At 44.4% G+C, this 19,562-nt stretch overlaps 1 protein-coding gene across 7 annotated transcripts; it reads left to right on the plus strand.

Moving 5' to 3' along the window:
- The first annotated feature begins 669 nt into the window (after window positions 1-669).
- ZNF639 (zinc finger protein 639) lies at window positions 670-19,296 on the plus strand. Of its 7 annotated transcripts, XM_060172004.1 has the most exons (7): window positions 810-1,016; window positions 9,825-9,903; window positions 13,986-14,054; window positions 15,174-15,392; window positions 15,628-15,738; window positions 17,787-17,921; window positions 18,065-19,296. In XM_060172004.1, the coding sequence occupies exons 5-7, from the start codon at window positions 15,702-15,704 to the stop codon at window positions 19,216-19,218; spliced, it is 1,326 nt and encodes a 441-aa protein (XP_060027987.1). In that variant the 5' UTR covers window positions 810-1,016; window positions 9,825-9,903; window positions 13,986-14,054; window positions 15,174-15,392; window positions 15,628-15,701; the 3' UTR covers window positions 19,219-19,296. The 7 variants fall into 7 exon arrangements, with proteins under 7 accessions (XP_060027986.1, XP_060027990.1, XP_060027987.1 ...); XM_060172003.1 differs by lacking the exons at window positions 810-1,016; window positions 15,174-15,392 and adding an exon at window positions 670-803; XM_060172001.1 differs by lacking the exon at window positions 15,174-15,392.
- Window positions 19,297-19,562: the final 266 nt, after the last annotated feature.

The following is a 19,562-nucleotide window of genomic DNA, read 5'->3' on the forward strand; positions in this document are numbered from 1 at the left end:
CATAAATCAGAGCTGAGCAGTGCTCTGGTTAAAAAAAAAAAAAAAAAAAAAAAAACCTGAACATTTAAACTCTGGTGCTGAAGTTACAAAAAGGAATAAGACCTCGCACCTCATGTTTCAATGTGTAAATTAGAAGTTTCTCATATTAATGACATTTGGGGGGGAGCACTTGTACAAAGATCTTCGTTTTTGGAAACTGTGTAAGGCTGTTTTCATCTCCCCACCTCCGGGGAGAAGCTTCGTGAGCTGTGAAGCAGGTCTGCCAGTGTCTATTTGTCCTTCTCCCTCTTTATTTCCTCCCCCTCTCAATTTTTCTCTGTCTCTATCCGACAAATAACTATTAAGAGGGGGGAGAAGCGAGTCCCTCCATGCAACCCTTCATAATTTCGGAAGCGTGCCACCAGCACCGACACGGAATCGCCAACAGTGGCACCTTCCCGGGGACAGCCGGCTCCGGGCTGGCGGCCGCCCCCGGGCAGGAGCTGGAAGGTGGCTCTCGGGCCGCTCCGCGCTCTGCCGCCCCGAGGGGGCGCTGGCAGCCGGCGGGGCACTTCCTCCGCGGCCGCGCGGGAGCCTGTTCCTCGGGCGGAATCCCCAGCCGCCCGCCCGGAAGCTGCCTGCGGCTGCGGGGAAGTACCAGCAGGGGGCGCCCCCCGACCCAGGCCGGAGGCGGGTGGTCCCTCCCAGCCCGCGAGCGCGGCGGCAAGGCCGTACGGCCTGGCCCCCAGCCTCCACGCGAGCTGGGCCGCTCCCGCCCTCCTGGCGGGCCCCGGGGGTGCGCGGCGCAGGCGCGGAGCGAGGCGGTGAGTGCAGCGGCGGAGCGCGGGCCGGGGCCGGGCCTGGCGGGCAGCGCTCGGAGCGCGCGGGCTGTGGGGAGAGGCCGGCCCGGCGGAGCGCCCGCGGGGCAGGACGAGGGGCCGAGGCGGCGCCGGCCGCCGAGACTCACCCGCGGGTCGGGCTGCGCTGCGCGTCCGCCCGGGAGCAGCGCCGGGCGGGCCGGGCGGCCTCGAGGGACGGTAAGTGAGGAGGGAGGGCGGCTGCGGGGACGAGGGCGCAGCCCGTAACGGAGAGGCCGGGAGCCCGCATGGCGTCGCAGCAGCTGGAAGCTGCTTCCTGGCGGCATGGGCCCCACTACACTCGCACACTGAGGCCCCTCCGCGCGGCCGCTCGCTGCCCTGTGACCCCCGGCGGCCAGGCCCGGGAGGCGGCGCTGGCCGAGGGCGCTGCGGGCCGGGGGCGGGGGCGGGGGGGGGCGGACAGGCCCGGCGGCCCCTCGGGGCTCGGGCTCCGCATGCGGCGCAGCCCCCAGGACCCCGTCCCCAGGCGGCCCGCATCCCCCGGGCTCCCCGAGTTCCGAGCCGCGGGCCCCGAGGCTTCTCGGTCCCTTCTGGCTGCGCATCCCGGGGCGCAGAAAACAGTTCTCTTCTTTGCCAAGAAAAAGATTTGTCCCGAAGCCAGCGCCGACACCAAGCCGCACCCAGGAGCGGGCTGCGGTTCCTACCCGCCCTCCCGCAACATTCTTGAGTGTTCAGATGCTTTTAGCATCTGGACAGTGTATAGTTTAAACAGCGGGAGTGCCAAGGTGCTTTAAGCTCTTTTATATTAAAAAGAAGAGAGTTTGTTGTAAACTTTCTTTTTTTTTAACATTGATTTTTATTTTTTTAACTTTATTTTATGTGATAGGACAGAGAGGAGAATAGACAGACAACCTTCGGACCTGTTTCATAAAGCTTCCTCCCTGCAGGTGGGGACCGGAGGCTTGAACCCGGGCCCTTGTGCATGGTGATACATGCACTTGACCAGGTGTACCACCACCCAGGCCCTCCGCTTTGTCTTTTTATTCCAATTAGGGAGAGAATATTGGTATTTCATGACAGGTGTTTCAAACATCCCGGTAAGTGCTAACTGCCCATTACGTGTAGTCAGCTCCTACATAGTTTTAATTGTTAGGGGGAATAAAAATAACACATGGAAAGATGCATATGAGTTGCTTTCTTCAAAAACAAGTTTCGTGTGACATGATCTTATTTGAAGTTTTTTTCCCATTGCCTGCAGTCACATGTACATAAGTTGTTTGTTTTGGTGGTGTTGTTGCTGTTGTTTAGATAGACACAGAGAATAAAGGAGACCCCAGCAGTGAAGTTTCTTTCAGTGCAATGGAGGCTGGGCTCAAACCTGGGTTGGGCACATGGCAAAGAGGGCACTATCCAAGTGAGCTATTTCACTAGCCCTCGTAGTTTCTAAGTGAGCAGCGAGGAGTAAATGACAGTTTACATGTACTGCCTGACCGCTGCAAGAAGAGAACTAGTGAGCAGGTTATTTGTGTGTGACTTACCTGAGTAGAAAGACGAACTTCCATGGGATTAGCTCTGCCCACAGAAAACACATAGAAACATTAGCTGAGATTAAAAAAAAATCACTGCTATTTTTTATATTAAATTAACATTTTGCTGTGGTGCTGAACCGTGTCATAAATGTTTGAGTGTTGTCTGGAGTGATGTAGCCAGTCCTTTCCTGATCAAAAGGACCCTATCCCTCTTCCCAAATTATTGGGTCCAAGTCAGCTTGCAACATTAAGTTGAATGCTTTGCTTCCTTTTACATTGTTACTGTTAGCGAGCATAAATCAAACCACCATCCACTGTAAGGAAGCAAAGATGTTTATTGACGAATTGCAATCCGGGCCGAGATGGTGACTGGTGTTAGTCTACCAAGCTCGGCCCCGAACAGGGCTCAAACAATACAATTTATAGGAATTCAGACTACACTCAGGGAGGGGGAGCACATCACCTTATCAATCTACATCCAATAACAGGCTATAGCAAACACAAGATCCAATCATTTCAAACTTTAGCAAAAGCATAATCCATTCAAAGCAAAGCGCGGGCTATTTTCAAATATAGTAAGATCACACAACCAATAGAATTCAACCAGGCAGGGTCGCCACATCCCCCTGCCATCTGCTATGACCACCCATCCGGTGGGCTGCATACCACAAAGTCAGTTCAAAGGTCCTGATAAGGCTTATCCCCAGGCAGGGTCCTTCGAACAATGGGTGGCCTTACTGATTAGGTCCTGTTTATTCAAGGGGGAAGGGGCAAGGAATTTTCCACCTCATACTACAAGCAACTCATACTAAAAGCACTTAACAAACAACTGCATAAAAAGGGAATTTCAAGGCTACTGCCTTTTACATTCCCCACTTGTCTTAGCCGAGAATCAAATCTTTGATTCATCTTCATCTTTTTTTCTTTTGGGTCAGTGGGATCAGCAACTGTCCTCTTCAAAGGAATGTGATGAATCTAGTGGCACTTTCTGGCAACCTTTGCAGCAGTTGGTGTACTCAGGATCACAATATAAGGTCTTTCTCACTGGGTGTGCCTTGTGGAGCAGGCAGCAGGTGACAGGGTCCTTCCCAAAGGCTTGTAGCACAGCATTCTAATTGTCCTGCAATATAGGCTGGATATCTGTAAGAACTTGGTAACAGTTGTGGGATAGATCAGAGACAAGAGCATCACAGATCATGACAGCAGCAGTCTGCCAAAAACCATTTCAAAGGGAGACAGTTTGTTTACAATGGGAAACAGTGTACTCTCAGAAGGGCCTGAGCCAGGAGCGATACCCATCCCCTGCCAGTTTCAAGGGTTAATTTAGTTAAAGTCTCCTTTAAGGTCTAATTTATCTCTCTACCTGCCCAGGGATATGGGACTCGTTAGCATAATGAAATTTCCAATTTGTTCCCATTTCTCTGGCCACTAACCGAGACATATCAGCAAGTACTTATACCCAAAAGTCTCTGATTTTACTTCTGTAAAATCTATTTAGTCTCTAGTCCTAATCTCTTGCCCATCTTATTTCTCCTTACTGTATCCAGGGTCCTTTGGAAGCAGGGAGCCTAGTAGAATCAATGTCAAGGCTGGCCCTGCTTGTTGTGTAGCTGCACAAGTGGCTTCATCTGCCCTCTAGTTTCTTTTCTGATGTCCGGAACAATGGGTCACGGCTGCTTCTTGCAGGGTCCATGCGGCCTCCAGTAGGTTCTTTGTGCTGGATCATCTTCCCGGTGGGGGTAAGGAATCTTCTCTCCCCACATGCTCCATGCACACACCATGTAGCAAAGGCATACCTCTTGGCAGTCATGCATTTGTAGGGAGCCTCAGGATCCGTCTCCAACATCAGGGTGGCAGGGTTCAGGCCGGTAGCAGCACTGAATTTCACTCATGGCTGGTCTAGGAACAGAACTTGGTAGCAGGTTAGGTGGGCATTGGACTTGCCCCAGTGATGGCTTGTCTGCTTTCCTTACCAGCTGTGCCACAGGTGCTATTGTCTTCAGGCATTTTGTCCATCCAGCAGCTACAGGGTCCAATATTTGACAAATAGGCAACGGGCCTGTGTCATGGCCCAAGTTTTTGGGTCAGCACTCCCCGGCTTATGCCTTTAAGTTCATCCACCAGCAGTCTAAATGGCTTGTTGATAAAACAGCCTTTCTTCCAGTGTCCTTTTTCTTTGCAGCAACATCACTGATCTTTCTCTTCCCTTAGCCCCAATTTTCTGACTTTCCTTTTCCCTCTGGGCACTGCCCCAACTTTCTCTTTCTTTCTTTCTTCCTTCCTTCCTTCCTTTCTTTCTTTCTTTCCAAAGTCTAATGTCAAAACATTTACCAACTTCTTAAAAACCCTCTGAGCAATCTCTCAGCTTTTCTTTAAAATCTTTCTGTCTTCTGTAACTTTTTCTAACACCTGGGGCAGATTTGAGCAACAAAAGGCCAAATTTAGTGTCATTCTATTTACCTTAGAGAAATTTGTGGGCCATTTTACTGCCTCTTGGAGACCCCCTAAGAGAACCTGGCAGTATGATTGAAGGGGTATCACTGCTGTACTTGTACATTTGTAACCAGTAAGACATACACAAAACCAGATTAAGAGCTTACCAAAACTGACAATCTAATGACCAGAATTTGCCTATACATCTCTATGTAATTTTAGAAGGTCTTTTTAACAAACAGATATACCAGTATAGTATATAAAGTCAATATCTAATGTGTTGACATAATAAAATGATCACCATTTTTTAGCATTATTTTAAACTGCTTGGGCAATTTAAGCACAATATCAAAACAGTTTTTGTTAAGATCTTTACTCATCACAAAGCTATCATGAATAAGTGTAGATATAAAACTCTTAATAGATTTTACCTCTTAGAACTCTAATATGGCAACTTAAAAGGCTAAAATAAACCTCATAACTTAAATATTCAAAATGATAATTTTGTTAAACCAGGATTTGCCAAAACAAATCTTCTATCAGACCAAAAATACCATTTGTCAAGAATAAATCTCTGACAGTGTCTTAAAACAAACCAGATAATTTTTAAAAGCAGAAAGATATAAAGAGGAAAACCAGAGCAAAAGCCTTAGGCTAGAAAATCATTAATATAACCACTGTGTTATTTTTCACTCACCTAAGCCAGTTCTACTTCTTTAGTTGAGAAGGTATTTTAAAACGTTTACATGTCAATAACCTTCCTGCCATTTTTCACACAAGAGATAGAGACACATCTTCAGCGTGTGATACCTAACTTGAGAGACTCTGTTTGAATTTTAAAGAGCATACATTTAAAAGTTTTTTTTTTAACCTCCTGTAGCAATTTCCATAACCAGGATCTCTAAACCAAATTCAGTTTAACTAAATTTTTCTTTAAACTTTAAACAAACTATAATTACTTAGAGAGTTAACACATACTAGTGACTTCTCAAAGCATTTTCAATGTCAGACAAATGCCAAATTTGCTGTGGACCAATATCTATAAAATAGATCATTTGCATATCAATTTGGAGAAGATGAATTGTCACATTAAATACTCAAGACTTTAAATCTTTAGCTGTCTTAGCAAATGAATTTTTACCCTTATATTACCACATAAGAACTGTATTGAGAACTCTTTTTTTAAAGAACTTTGATAAGAATGCAGCTTTAAAGTTACTTACACTTTTAACCTTAAGATTAACATTTTTAGGCCACTAAAACAAACCTAAAACACACATATAAACATGTAAGACATCTCATAGCCACCTTTTTATCATTTATATATCTGGGCTGATTGCTTAGGGGAAAAGAGCAGCTTTTAACCAGTACAGACACATCTTAGCAACATACCTGGTCAAACACAAATTTAGATCTGCACTCACACAATTTTTCAAGATGAAACATCTCACATTTATATACTAAGAATTTTCTTTTATCCAATAGCTCCTAGGACAACCTTAACTAGTCCTAAAAAAAACAAGGAGGAAGAAACAAATTCTTTCAGCTTCTCTCCACGAGGAGCCCAAGAGGACCAAGGGCAGTTTCAGACAGCTCCAGTCAGCTCTGGGGGGCATGGGTAAAGCCACACACATGCTAGCACTATCACCCATCTGCACCCATGGACCCGTCCCAGGTCACAGCCACACCGAGGCAGGGCGGGGTGTCGCCCCTGCACTAGAGCTGCTGCCTGGCCCGGCTCCAGGCCCCTGCTGTGACCAGCTAGCCTGACTCCTGTGAGGGCAGGGTGGCACCCTCAGGGTCCTGCCTGGACTAGCCTGAGGACATGATTCTGCTACTCAGGCTTAAAAGAGAGACAAAGACAAGGCAAAATTCAGCTGGCAACTTCAGGCCGGAACCAAATCTGGTCCCGTCGCTCTGAGATGATTTCTTAATGTTGACCAAAAAGACACAGGGACACAAAATAGCACAGAAACACATCTTACATTGAAGGTGAGCCTCTCTGAGGAACAAAAAGTCATGAGTTTATATTTATGCACTCCTACCCCCAAGCTATGAGTAACCAGGTCCAGTGGGGTAGATGCCACCTGGCCCATTCCTGCAAAGTGAAAGTAAGTGAACACGAAACACAGACTGACAAACAGACAAGACACACACAGACAGACAAGCGCGCTTAACAAATGTCCAGACAATACCTAACACCCCAGATTTCACGGGTTCTTTTTATACTTTTTCTTACAGCCAGCTGGCACACTGTTCTTTCATTCTCACACAGTTTTTCCCTATCAACCCAAAGGGTGTCCACTTGGGACCTTCTTCCCTTTTTAGGTTGCAAGAAGTTTTTATTAATGGAGACTCCAGTTTTTCTAAAATTTTTTTAACCTTTAACCTCCTGTGGTACCATAACACAAAATAAGGGAAGGAGACAAACAAAAAGACAAACCGCAAATGCTGCGAGACCAACAGGGCAGATTGTAAGTGGGGAAAAAGGAACTGACATCTGACAGATGTCAGGCACACAACAATGCTCGCCTGGCCGGGCCCCTCGCGGGACCTTAAGGGGTCTTAGCTTAGGGGTGACCGTATGATCCCCGGTCTAGGTCTCAACTACATTGAGAACCCCCACTTAGCTGAAACGACTCCACGGACACGCAGGTTAGAGCCCACTCAAGCCCCGTAGCTTTTCAGGCCGTGAGGCACATAACATTCACACACACGCAGCAGACCATGCATTCAGTCAAGATTGGGCAATTACCATTCCGGCCGCCGCTACTAAGGAATATTGCCAGTTAGGCCTTCGGGAATCACCAGAGAGTAGCTCTGGCCAGACCCCCTCAGCTGCACTATCAAGCTCAGCCTTTTCGCGAATTGCCAAAGGGTGAGAGAAAGAAAAAGGACAGACAGAGAGTGGCCACACAAGACAAATCGCGGTCAGGGCGCGAACTATCTCTCAAGTCCTATTACCACCCTGCCTACCCGGGGCTGTCGGATCCTCTTGCAGATCCCTAGGGTGTCGATCCTCTTTCAGATTCGTCACCAGTCTGACCCGCCCCAACGGCCTGGAAGTCGTCACTTCTCAGCACCGCGGTCTGGGATTTTTTCCGCGGCGTCCCGCAATCCACAGACCCTCAGGCCCCGCGGGGACGTGCACCAAAAATCAGGCCTGACCTACCAGTCCTCCGGAGGCACAACACTGAAAACGGTACCGCACAAAATGTAGGCCTAACTTACCGGCGCCGGGCAGGGCTTCCAAGGCCTCCGAGGGTCCGGACCCGGGATGGGGTGTCCTCAGGAATTCCCATCTGAGGGATCTCGCTGGGGCCTCCAAATGTTAGCGAGCATAAATCAAACCACCATCCACTGTAAGGAAGCAAAGATGTTTATTGACGAATTGCAATCCGGGCCGAGATGGTGACTGGTGTTAGTCTACCAAGCTCGGCCCCGAACAGGGCTCAAACAATACAATTTATAGGAATTCAGACTACACTCAGGGAGGGGGAGCACATCACCTTATCAATCTACATCCAATAACAGGCTATAGCAAACACAAGATCCAATCATTTCAAACTTTAGCAAAAGCATAATCCATTCAAAGCAAAGCGCGGGCTATTTTCAAATATAGTAAGATCACACAACCAATAGAATTCAACCAGGCAGGGTCGCCACATCCCCCTGCCATCTGCTATGACCACCCATCCGGTGGGCTGCATACCACAAAGTCAGTTCAAAGGTCCTGATAAGGCTTATCCCCAGGCAGGGTCCTTCGAACAATGGGTGGCCTTACTGATTAGGTCCTGTTTATTCAAGGGGGAAGGGGCAAGGAATTTTCCACCTCATACTACAAGCAACTCATACTAAAAGCACTTAACAAACAACTGCATAAAAAGGGAATTTCAAGGCTACTGCCTTTTACAGTTACTTCTTCAGATTTTTTTTTGAGGGGGGGCTGAGTGCACTTGGTATAGAGGGCTCAAGGAATGCTATTTGCTTTATTTATTTTTTGATGGATAGAGACAAATCAAGAGAGAAGGGTGAGATAGAGAGGGAGAGAGACACCGGCAGCCCCGCTTCACACTTGGGAGGCTTCCCCCCCGCAGGTGGGGACTGGGGGCATAAGGATCCCCGGTTCAAGCCTCCAGCTCCCCATCTGCAGGGGGGTTTCACAAGTGGTGAAGCAGGTCAGCAGGTGTCTATCTTTCCTCCTCTCTATCTTCCTGTCCTCTCTCGATTTCTCTCTGTCCTACCCAACAACAACAGCTATAACAACAACAATAACAACCACAACAAAGGCAACAAAATGGGAAAATTAGCCTCCAGGGGCAATGGATTTGTAGTGCTGTCACCAAGCCCCAGCGATAACCCTGGAGGCAAAAATAATAATAATAACAAGATATAACTAGAAGTAATCTTAAGAAAATGCTATAGATTTTGCATATCATAGGATTAAATAAAATGAAAGATGTCTGCAGCCTATGTGTATGGTATATGAATGGTATTCCATAAGTGATAGTGGTTACTCACCTGTTGTTAAATAATCTATAAAGTCTTAAACACTTTAGAGTGTGATTTGGGGTTTGCTTAATAACATTGTTTTTATTGGGGGCTAGGTGGTGGCATAACCAGTTGAATGCACACATTATTACCATGTGCAAGGTCCCAGGTTCAAGCCTCCGCTCCCTAACTGCAGGAAGGAAGCTTCGCAAAGGTGAAGGTCACATCCCCTCTCAGCTTCTCTGTCATATCAAATGTAAGAAAAATAAAATTCAAAAATATATTTAAAATCATCCTTATTATGACTAAATTAATCATTGCAAGCATATCCCTGTTTTGGTATAAAAACATAGTGATGGCTTTGAAAAGTAAATTCACTACCAAGAAATGTGACATTACTTTTACTCACATCATTATATACAGTTTTTATTACGTACTACAGTGTACTCAAAGGAACATCACACTTGAATTCTGTATAATTTCCAATTGGCTAAAGAGAAGATTCCACTGTATTCTCGAGCCTCAGAAGAAAAGCTGTTTTTGCTTGTATAACTGTGCCATGCTTTTCCTGCAGGTGCTTGGTGCTTTTTACCACCTGTGAAAACTTCCCTGTAATTCATTTTTCCTCACTTCAGTATTAAGAACTCTACCAAGTAAGTGGAATGTAGTAAAGTTGGTTTTATTCAATTCTTGGGAGTTTGATCATGTGATGGCTTTTGTATCTCTTCTCAGTAGGATGTTGAATTTACCTCATAAATAAATAAATAAAGAGTTTCTTGAAATTAAGTCCCCTCCCCCAAAACAAAACCTAGATCAATAACAGATTTCTGGCAGTATATTTTTAAGGGAATGTGTCCACCTTAGGAAACTGTTAGTTGGGGCTAAGTGGTAGCATGCCTAATTGAGTGCACAAGGTCCCGGGGTCAAGCCCCTGACCCCCACCTACAGGGGGAGTCTTCATGAGTGATGAAGCAGTGCTGCGGGTGTCTCTCTGTCTTCCTGTTCTCTCATAAAACTGCACAGCCTACTATAAGAAAGGCACCTGTGAAAGCCCTGATATGGTGGCACAGGCACCGTCTTATGCATTTATATGTGGGGAGAGAGAGAGACTCCATCACCAAAGCTTCCTTCAGAGTGGTGGGGCCAGGCTTGAATCTGGGTCACACAACAGGATAGTTCACTTGGACAGTGTTGACTCAACAGGCACAATTTCTTTTTCTTTCATTCATTTTAATTAATTTACCTTACCAGAGCACTGTTCAGCTCTGGTTTATTGTGGTACAGGGGATTGAACCTGGAACTTTAGAGCCTCAGGCATGAGAGTCTCTCTGCATGAGCATTGTACTCTCTACATCACCCAAACACTTTTTTTTTTAATCATAGAAACTTAGCAGCTAAGAATGGGGGGGGTCTCTCTCTCTCCCTTTCCCTCTCCCTCTCCCTCACCCTCTCCCTCTCCCTCTCATTAAATCTTTTAAAAAGAACAAAATCTAAGCAGTCTGGGAGGTGGCTAAGCATGTTATGATACAGGGTTTGCATGCATGAAGCCTTTGGTTCATCCCACTACATATGTTAGAGCAGTGGCCTGGCCTGTCTTCCCCCTCAGTAAATAAAATTAGTAATTAAAGCACAGGTCTTGGGCTGAGGAGATAGCATAATGGTTATGCAAATTATTTTCATGCCTGAGGCTGGTCCAAAAAGTAAATAAAATAGTTGGCAATAAAGCATAGGGTGTGTTGTAGCATCCACTTTTTTTTTTTTTTTTGGCCAGAGCACTGCTCAACTCTGGTTTATGGTTCTTCTTCTAGCATTTGCCCTTCTTCCGTAGCCAGTCAACAGCATTAGGTTGAGCCTGATGTAAAGTTTCGAGACCTCCTTTGAATCTGGAGAGGTGGCAGTCGTTGACTATGTGGGTCATAGTCTGTCTGTAGCCGCAGGGGCAGTTCGGGTCGTCTCTGGCTCCCCAGCGATGGAACATAGCGGCGCACCAGCCATGGCCTGTTCCATAGCGATTGAGGAGGGCCCAGTCATAACGTGCCAGGTCAAAGCCGGGTTGACGCTCGCAGGGGTCTGTGATGAGGTGTTTGTTCTTTACCTCAGCTGACTGCCAGCTCTGTTTCCAAGAGACTGGAACAGAGAAGTTCAGTGTAGGCATAGGGGACCAGATTGGGTGACGAGATGTCAAGCGTTGGACAGGGTGGGCGAAGATATCCGCGTATATTGGCAGGTCCGGTCGAGCGTAGACGTGGGAAATGAACTTAGATGATGCTGCATCCCTACGAATATCTGGCGGGGCGATGTTGCTAAGAACTGGCAGCCATGGGACCGGGGTGGAACGGATGGTTCCAGAAATTATCCTCATGGAGGAATATAGTTTGGAATCGACCAAATGGACATGGGGGCTACGGAACCATACTGGGGCACAGTATCCTGCAGTGGAATAGCATAATGCCAGAGATGATGATCGTAGTGTGGAAGTGCTCGCGCCCCATGAGGAGCTGGCCAGTCTTGCAATGATGTTATTCCTCGCGCCCACCTTTGCTGCAGTTTTTATGAGATGTTTGTGAAATGACAGAGTGCGATCGAGAGTAACGCCAAGATAGACTGGCTGGGCTTCATGTCGGATTCTCGTATCGCCAAGCTGCACATTAAGCTCCCGCGAGGCCGAGGCATGGTGTAGATGGAAAACAGATGATACCGTTTTTGCAGTGCTAGGGATTAGTCGCCATTTTTTACAGTAATCAGATATCAGAGACATGTCTTTCGTGAGTGTTTCCTCGAGGATGTCGAACTTGGATGCCTGAGTTGCACAGCAGATGTCATCGGCGTAGATGAACTTCCTTGAAGAAGTTTCTGGGAGGTCATTGATGTAAATATTAAATAGCGTAGGAGCCAGAACAGAGCCCTGGGGGAGGCCACTTGAGACAAGTCTCCATCTGCTAGACTTGTCACCCAGATGCACCCGGAATCTTCTGTTTTGGACACGAAACGATATAGTGTTGGCCACCCATGGAGGCAGGCATCTTGAGATCTTGACTAGGAGACCACAGTGCCAGACCGTGTCTTAGGCTGCTGTGAGATCAACAAAGACAGCACCTGTCTTTAAGTTCTTCTGGAATCCATTTTCAATGTAAGTTGAGAGGGCCAGGGCTTGTTCGCAGGTAGATCTTCCTGGGCGGAAACCAGCCTGGGCGGGTGATAGGAATTTCTCTGTAAGATGAGAAATACGTGACAGAAGCAGCCTCTCAAGGAGTTTGTAACACACGGAGAGGAGAGAAATTGGTCTATAGCTGGCGGCCAGTGTTGGTTTATGGTGATGCAGGGGATTGAACCTGGGACTTTGGAGCCTCAGGCATGAGGGGTCTCTTTGCATAACCATTATGCTATCTACTCCTGCCCCTCATCCACTTCTTAAAGTCACATTGAAAAAGATTTTTCTCACGTTCCTGCTAAAAAAGGTAATAGAAATTCTTTTCCTGCCTTTACACCTGGTTTGAAAAAATAAGTCCCAAGTAAATAGAGAAACATGGAATAGCAGTTGCTACGTGTGGCTCCTCTGATCAGCTCGTTAATGCAGCAACAACAGATCACCCACAATATAAACAGAGGCATTAACAGTTCTTTATGAAATAGATTTTCACGTGGCAAACATAGTTCTTAGACTTATTTATTAATTTTTATTTTTAACGCTTTTTTAAATTAGTGATTTAATATTGTTTTACAAAATTACGAGATAACAGAAGTACAATTCCACACCATTCTCACCACCAGAGTTCTGGGTTCCTATTCCATTCACTGGAAATTGCAGTGGTTCTCCCAAGGTCACAGATATGGGTTAACTATTATTTCTATAACTGTCTGTCTATCTTATCTATATATATGCCCTTTTTTTTTCCTATGGCCCTGCCTTCTCTCCCTAAATCACAGGTGTGACTGCCTAGTACTACTTCCATGTCTTTCCTTTTTTTTTTTTTTTAATTTTTTATATTTATTTATTTTCCCTTTTGTTGCCCTTGTTTTTTATTGTTGCTGTAGTTATGATTGTTATTGATGTCATTGTTGTTGGATAGGACAGAGAGAAATGGAGAGAGGAGGGAAGACAGAGAGGGGGAGAGAAAGACAGACACCTGCAGACCTGCTTCACCACCTGTGAAGGGACTCCCCTGCAGGTGGGGAACCGGGGGCTCGAACCGGGATCCTTATTCGAGTCCTTGTGCTTTGCGTCACGTGCGCCTAACCCGCTGCGCCACCACCCGGCCCCATGTCTTTCCTTTTTTTCCTCTTCTCTCTCCCATAGAATTGGAGTTCAGAGCCCTCTGGCCATCTTCCCCTAACATTTCTCCCCCGAGTATGAACCAAAATTCTTCCGCGTGCGTGCGTGCATGTATTGTCACCAGAGTTATCTCTGGGGCTTAGTTCCTGCACAATGACTCCACCACTCCTGCTAGCCTTTTTTTTTTCCTTTTGTCTTTTTCTTACAGAGACAGAAATGGAGGGAGGGAGGGAGGGAGAGAGAGAGAGAGAGAGAGAGAGAGACCGACCTGCAGCACTGCTCTACTGCTCATAAGGTGGGGACCAAAGCCTTGAACCTTGATCCTCCTGCCCATATCCAGTGCACCACCACCTGCCCCCTTACATTTACTTATTATTGTCAATAAATTCACTGGTTAGAATAAATCTTTATAATAATATTAGCAATTGTTTGAAGCATATTTTTAAATTTTTTCACATTTAGATTGAAAAGATATGAATGAATATCCTAAAAAAAGAAAAAGGAAGACTTTACACCCTTCTCGTTATTCAGGTGAGTATATAACTTTTTTTTTTTTTTTTTGCCTTTAGGGCTATCGCTGGAGATAGACAGATCCATTGCTCCTGGCAGCCACTTTTTCCATTTTTGTTGTTGGATAGGACAGAGAGAAATTGCTAGAGAGGGGGAGGGAAAGACACCTGCAGACCTGCTCCACCACTTGTGAAGTGACTCCCCTGCAGGTGGAGAGTGGGGGCTCAAACTGGGATCCTTGTGCCGGTCTTTGTTCTTCGCACTATGTATGCTTAACCCATACAACTGTATTCCCATCTATTTCCGCAAAAAATGATTAAATAAGAAGTCAGTACAGAGGGAGTAGGCAGTGAGTGACACTTGGTTGAGTGCACAGGTTACTTGGGGACTCAGGTTTAAGCCCCTGGTCCTCACCTGTAGGGGGAACTGCTTCACAGGTGGTGAAGCAGTGCTGCAGGTGTCTCTCTCCCTATTTATAGAGAAACCTATAAATAAATTGCCGTCAAGGGCCTTGGTGGTGGCACACCTTGTTACAGTGCACATGTTACAGTGCACAAGGACCCAGGTTCAAACCCCCAGTTCCTATTGTAGGGGGAAAACTTTGCAAGTGATGAAGCAGGTCTGCAGGGGTCTCTCCTTCTCTCTCCCTTTCTGTCTCCTCCTACCTTACTGGTTTCTTGCTGTCTCTGGCCAATAAGTAAAAATAATTTTAAAAATCTGAAAAAAATATATCACTTATCATGGGTGAGGCACACATCAGAACTTTGCAGATGTTGTTTTAGTCTCATAAATGTGTGGTCTATAGATATTTGAACCTAGTTAACCAGGGTTATATGCTTATGCAGCATAACTGAGATTGCTTATTACATACTGAATTTTGCAGAATTCAGACTGTAAGGCTAATATCTCCTTTGTGCTTCAAAATACATTTGTCTGGCTGAAGAGGTAGCCAAAAAGACTTTAATTCCTAAGCCACCAAAGATTCCAGGTTCAATCCCCCACATCACCAGAAATCAGAGCCTGAGTAGTTCTCTGGTTTAAAGGAAAAGGGGAAAAGGAAGGAAAAAAAAATCCTTGTTCAAAATACAGTTGTCCCTGGAGCAATATGGCTTGAATAATATGCATTTTTTTTTCTTCCAGTGGATAAATTTGGTTCTGTAGGGTTTGTATTGCTACCAACCACAGATGAGGAACCAGCAGTAACAGAGGGCTTACTATAAACCACTTGAACTTCTTTGGATTTTCATATCTACTGAAAGTCCTGAAACCAGCCTCAACAGATACCAGGGAACAACAATACATAAATATAACAACTATAATTAAGTTCTAGTCAGAAGTTACACTGATTGTTGTCTTTGGGTCAGTATCCCAACATTTGTGTTGTGCAAGTGTTAACTATATCATATTTAAAATTACATGATTTGCAGTTCTTTCAGAATTCAGTGTCAATATCGGGTCTGAAATCTGAAAGCTTTGAGAATTGAGGGGTAATTCTAAAAATGTGATGGTGGTTTATATTATAGAGGGATGGCTACCATTAAATGCATATATGTTAACTGTCCTTGAAACACTTTCACTCTCATTTTACTTACAGATTCCTCTGGAATAAGCAGAATTGCTGATGGATTCAATGGAATTTTTTCTGATCATTGTTACAGTGTCTGTTCAATGAGACAACCAGACTTAAAATGCTTTGACAACAAAGGTACATCTAATTTTCCTTTAAGTTGCTTTTCAGCTTTTCCATTTTTCCCTTATTTTTAAATGTGAGTGAGCGTACAGATTTTTAAATGGGCAAGTGTTTGAATTTGTTATACTGTTATACTTTTGAAAGAGAGCAAGTATATTGTTATTTTGCCTAGCACATGCATGATCTCGCTGTGAGTCATTCCTCCATTAAATAGACACAGAGAAAAGAAGAGATACCTTTATTATACTTGAGCTTCCTCTGGTGCCTGGTTTCACCCATGTGGTGCTGTCTTGAACCCAGGCTTGAACATGCCATATCCAGTGATCTAACTATTCAACCTCAAATTTTAATTTTAACACTATTTCAGAAATATAAAAAGTGCTTTCTCCTCAATGCATTTTAGATGCTAGTAATTAATGGCTAGGAAGAAATTAATAGAAAATAGGAGCATTTATGGTGGAAGAAGTAGTGTTACATACAATTCTACTCGTGTATACTTTCCAGTATACGGGACTACTAGAAAGAAAGAACAGGGTGAAAGATTTGACCCATCTCAGTCTTGCATCTTTTGTTGACTCTTTTCTAGGCTGTTGGGTAAATGATAACAGTTTACACTTGTTATCTTCTTTCTTGCAACCACAAAAATTCCCAATTCCCTTGAACTTGTATTATAGGCACAGAAGCATCAATTTAAAAAAAATAATAATAATACAGAGTCAAGGAGGGGGATATAGCATAAAGGTTATGCTAACAGATTTTCATGCCTAAGGCTCCAAGGCCCCAGGTTCAATCCTGAGTGCCACCATAAGCCAGCACTGAGCAGCACTCTGGTGTCTCTTGTCTTATTAAAATTAATTAAACATTGTGGCCTGGTGGTGGTGCAGCTGGCAGAGCACACATTTTACTCTACACAAGGAGCCCAGTTCAAGTCCAGGTCTCCACCTACAGTAAGAAAGTCTCACCGGTGGTGAAGCAGTGCTGCGAGTGTTTCTTTCCCTGTCTTGTTTCCTCTTCCCTTACAATTTCTCTCATCTCTTTCCAAAGCAAATCAAAGAAAATAATTTTTTTTCAATAGTAATAAATCATGTTAACATTATGTACCTTCGATTATGATGTGATAATATTAACACTTACCATTTGTGATCTACCTCCTAGTTAGCCCATAGCCCTAAGTCTAATTATGAAAAAGGAAAAAAAAAAAAGATGAAAAAGGCCTTCTGTAAAAATGTCTAACCAGTTCTTCTTAAGGCTGCCATAGTCATAAAAAACAAGGAATGTCTGAGAAACTCACATTTAACTGCAGCTTAGAGAGACGTGACAGCTAAAGGCACTGTGGGAAGTGGGATGCGATCCTGGAGCACTTCCTGCTTGGGGCTGAACATCTGTGAGGACCTGGAGTTGATTCCATATACCACAGGCTCAACAAAGACAGAACAAGTGAAACTGCATGGAGGGTAGCTTTGGTTTCTATCCCTCTTGCTCATAAAATGGAAAAATGGGTTCTAAGTGGTGGCTCATGTGACATAACACACACATCACCATGTATTAAGAACCTGGGCTTGAGGGTTCAGGTCCTAGAACGTGACGGCAGAGGACCTAGTGGGGGATCGTATTATTATATGGAAAACTGGGAAATACTTACTGTCGACTGTAAAACATTAACCCCCCATTAACAAATCAAAAAAAAAAAAACTGGGTTCAAGCCCTCAGTCCCCATTTGCAGGGGAGAAGCTTCACAAGTGCTAGAGCTGTGCTACAGGAGTTTCTCTTTCCATTTCTCTCTCTCTCTATCTCTTTCTCTCTCTCTGAAAGTAAATATATAAGTAAAAGTAATAAATGACCATCAGGAGTAGAGTGGTGCAGGCACCAGGCCAGCCCCACTGATAACCCTGCTGTCAGAAAGGAAAGGGCCGAGGAGTCAGCTCAGTATGTGAGTGCATGCCTTATGTGCACAGTGCTCAGGCCTGATCCCTGGAAGTGCATTAAAAACATATTTTGCTTTTGTTTTATATTGGTTAATGTTTTAATTTTAAAAACCATTCACCAAACTTTTTTTTTAACAGATGATGATTCTGATACAGAGACATCGAGTGACTTGCCAAAATTTACAGATGGAATCAAGGCCAGAAGCAGAAATCAGAACTACCTGGTTCCCAGTCCTGTACTTAGAATTCTAGACCACACTGCTTTTTCTACAGGTTAGGGAAACCAATTTATAAAATTTGCATATTTTGTTTAGATCAATGAGAAAATAATGCATAGGAGAAGTTTCTTTTTACCTGTTACTTGTATAATAGATCTAGTTTAGTAATAGCACTACCATGTTTATTTGACTTTTCAGAAAAGTCTACAGATATTGAAATTTGTGATGAGGAGTGTGACTCACCTGAGTCCATCAGCCAACAGATTCAAGAGGAAAATCCTATAGAAGTTCACGCTGCCGAGGATGTTCCCATTGCTGCAGAAGTGCATGCGATTTCTGAGGATTATGACATAGAGGCAGAAAACAACTCCTCTGAAAGTCTCCAAGACCAGACTGATGAAGAGCCACCAGCTAAACTTTGCAAAATTCTTGACAAGAACCAAGCTTTAAATGTGACTGCCCAGCAGAAATGGCCTTTACTGAGAGCGAATAGCAGTGGCCTGTATAAATGTGAGCTTTGCGAGTTCAACAGCAAGTATTTCTCTGACTTAAAGCAGCATATGATCCTGAAGCATAAGCGCACCGATTCCAACGTGTGTCGAGTATGCAAGGAAAGTTTCTCCACAAACATGCTTCTGATCGAACATGCCAAGTTGCACGAGGAAGATCCCTACATTTGTAAATACTGTGACTACAAGACGGTAATTTTTGAGAACCTCAGCCAACACATTGCGGATACCCACTTTAGTGATCACCTCTATTGGTGTGAACAGTGCGACGTACAGTTCTCCTCAAGCAGTGAACTTTACCTACACTTCCAGGAACATAGCTGTGATGAGCAGTACTTGTGTCAGTTCTGTGAACATGAAACAAATGATCCAGAAGACTTGCATAGCCACGTGGTCAATGAGCATGCGTGTAAATTAATAGAGTTAAGTGACAAGTATAACAATGGACAACATGGGCAATACAGTCTCTTAAGCAAAATTACCTTTGACAAATGTAAAAACTTCTTTGTATGTCAAGTATGTGGTTTTCGGAGTAGACTTCATACCAATGTTAACAGGCACGTTGCTATTGAACATACTAAAATTTTCCCTCATGTTTGTGATGACTGTGGAAAAGGCTTCTCAAGTATGCTAGAATATTGCAAGCACTTAAATTCACATCTATCTGAAGGAATTTATTTATGTCAGTACTGTGAATATTCAACAGGCCAAATTGAAGATCTTAAAATTCATCTAGATTTCAAGCATTCAGCTGACTTGCCTCACAAATGCAGTGACTGTCTGATGAGATTTGGAAATGAAAGGGAATTAATAAGTCACCTGCCTGTCCATGAGACAACTTGATTGATCTCTAAACCTATTTTAACAGAATATTAATGTAAAACAATAAATTCAACTTTTTTGAGATGGTAAAATGGAAAACCCTTAAACTTTTTAAATGCAGTCTGTAAGATATATTCAGTTGTCCTGTTTTCTTTGGCATTGTTGCATTTTCCAGTGTATAGTTGTTCCCTGAGTGTGGTATTTTCAGTGCATGTTAGTTCATAGTTTTTACCACTCTTGGTTACTATCATCCTGTTTCTTGCACGTGCTGTGATGTCATGAATTGATAGAAACAAATACTAAAGCAACTAGACTACAATTTTCCTTCCACACGTGCTGTTAAGACAAGCTCAGCTATTCACATA

Source organism: Erinaceus europaeus, chromosome 14, assembly GCF_950295315.1.
Source record: "Erinaceus europaeus chromosome 14, mEriEur2.1, whole genome shotgun sequence".
Taxonomy (NCBI): Eukaryota; Metazoa; Chordata; class Mammalia; order Eulipotyphla; family Erinaceidae; genus Erinaceus; species Erinaceus europaeus.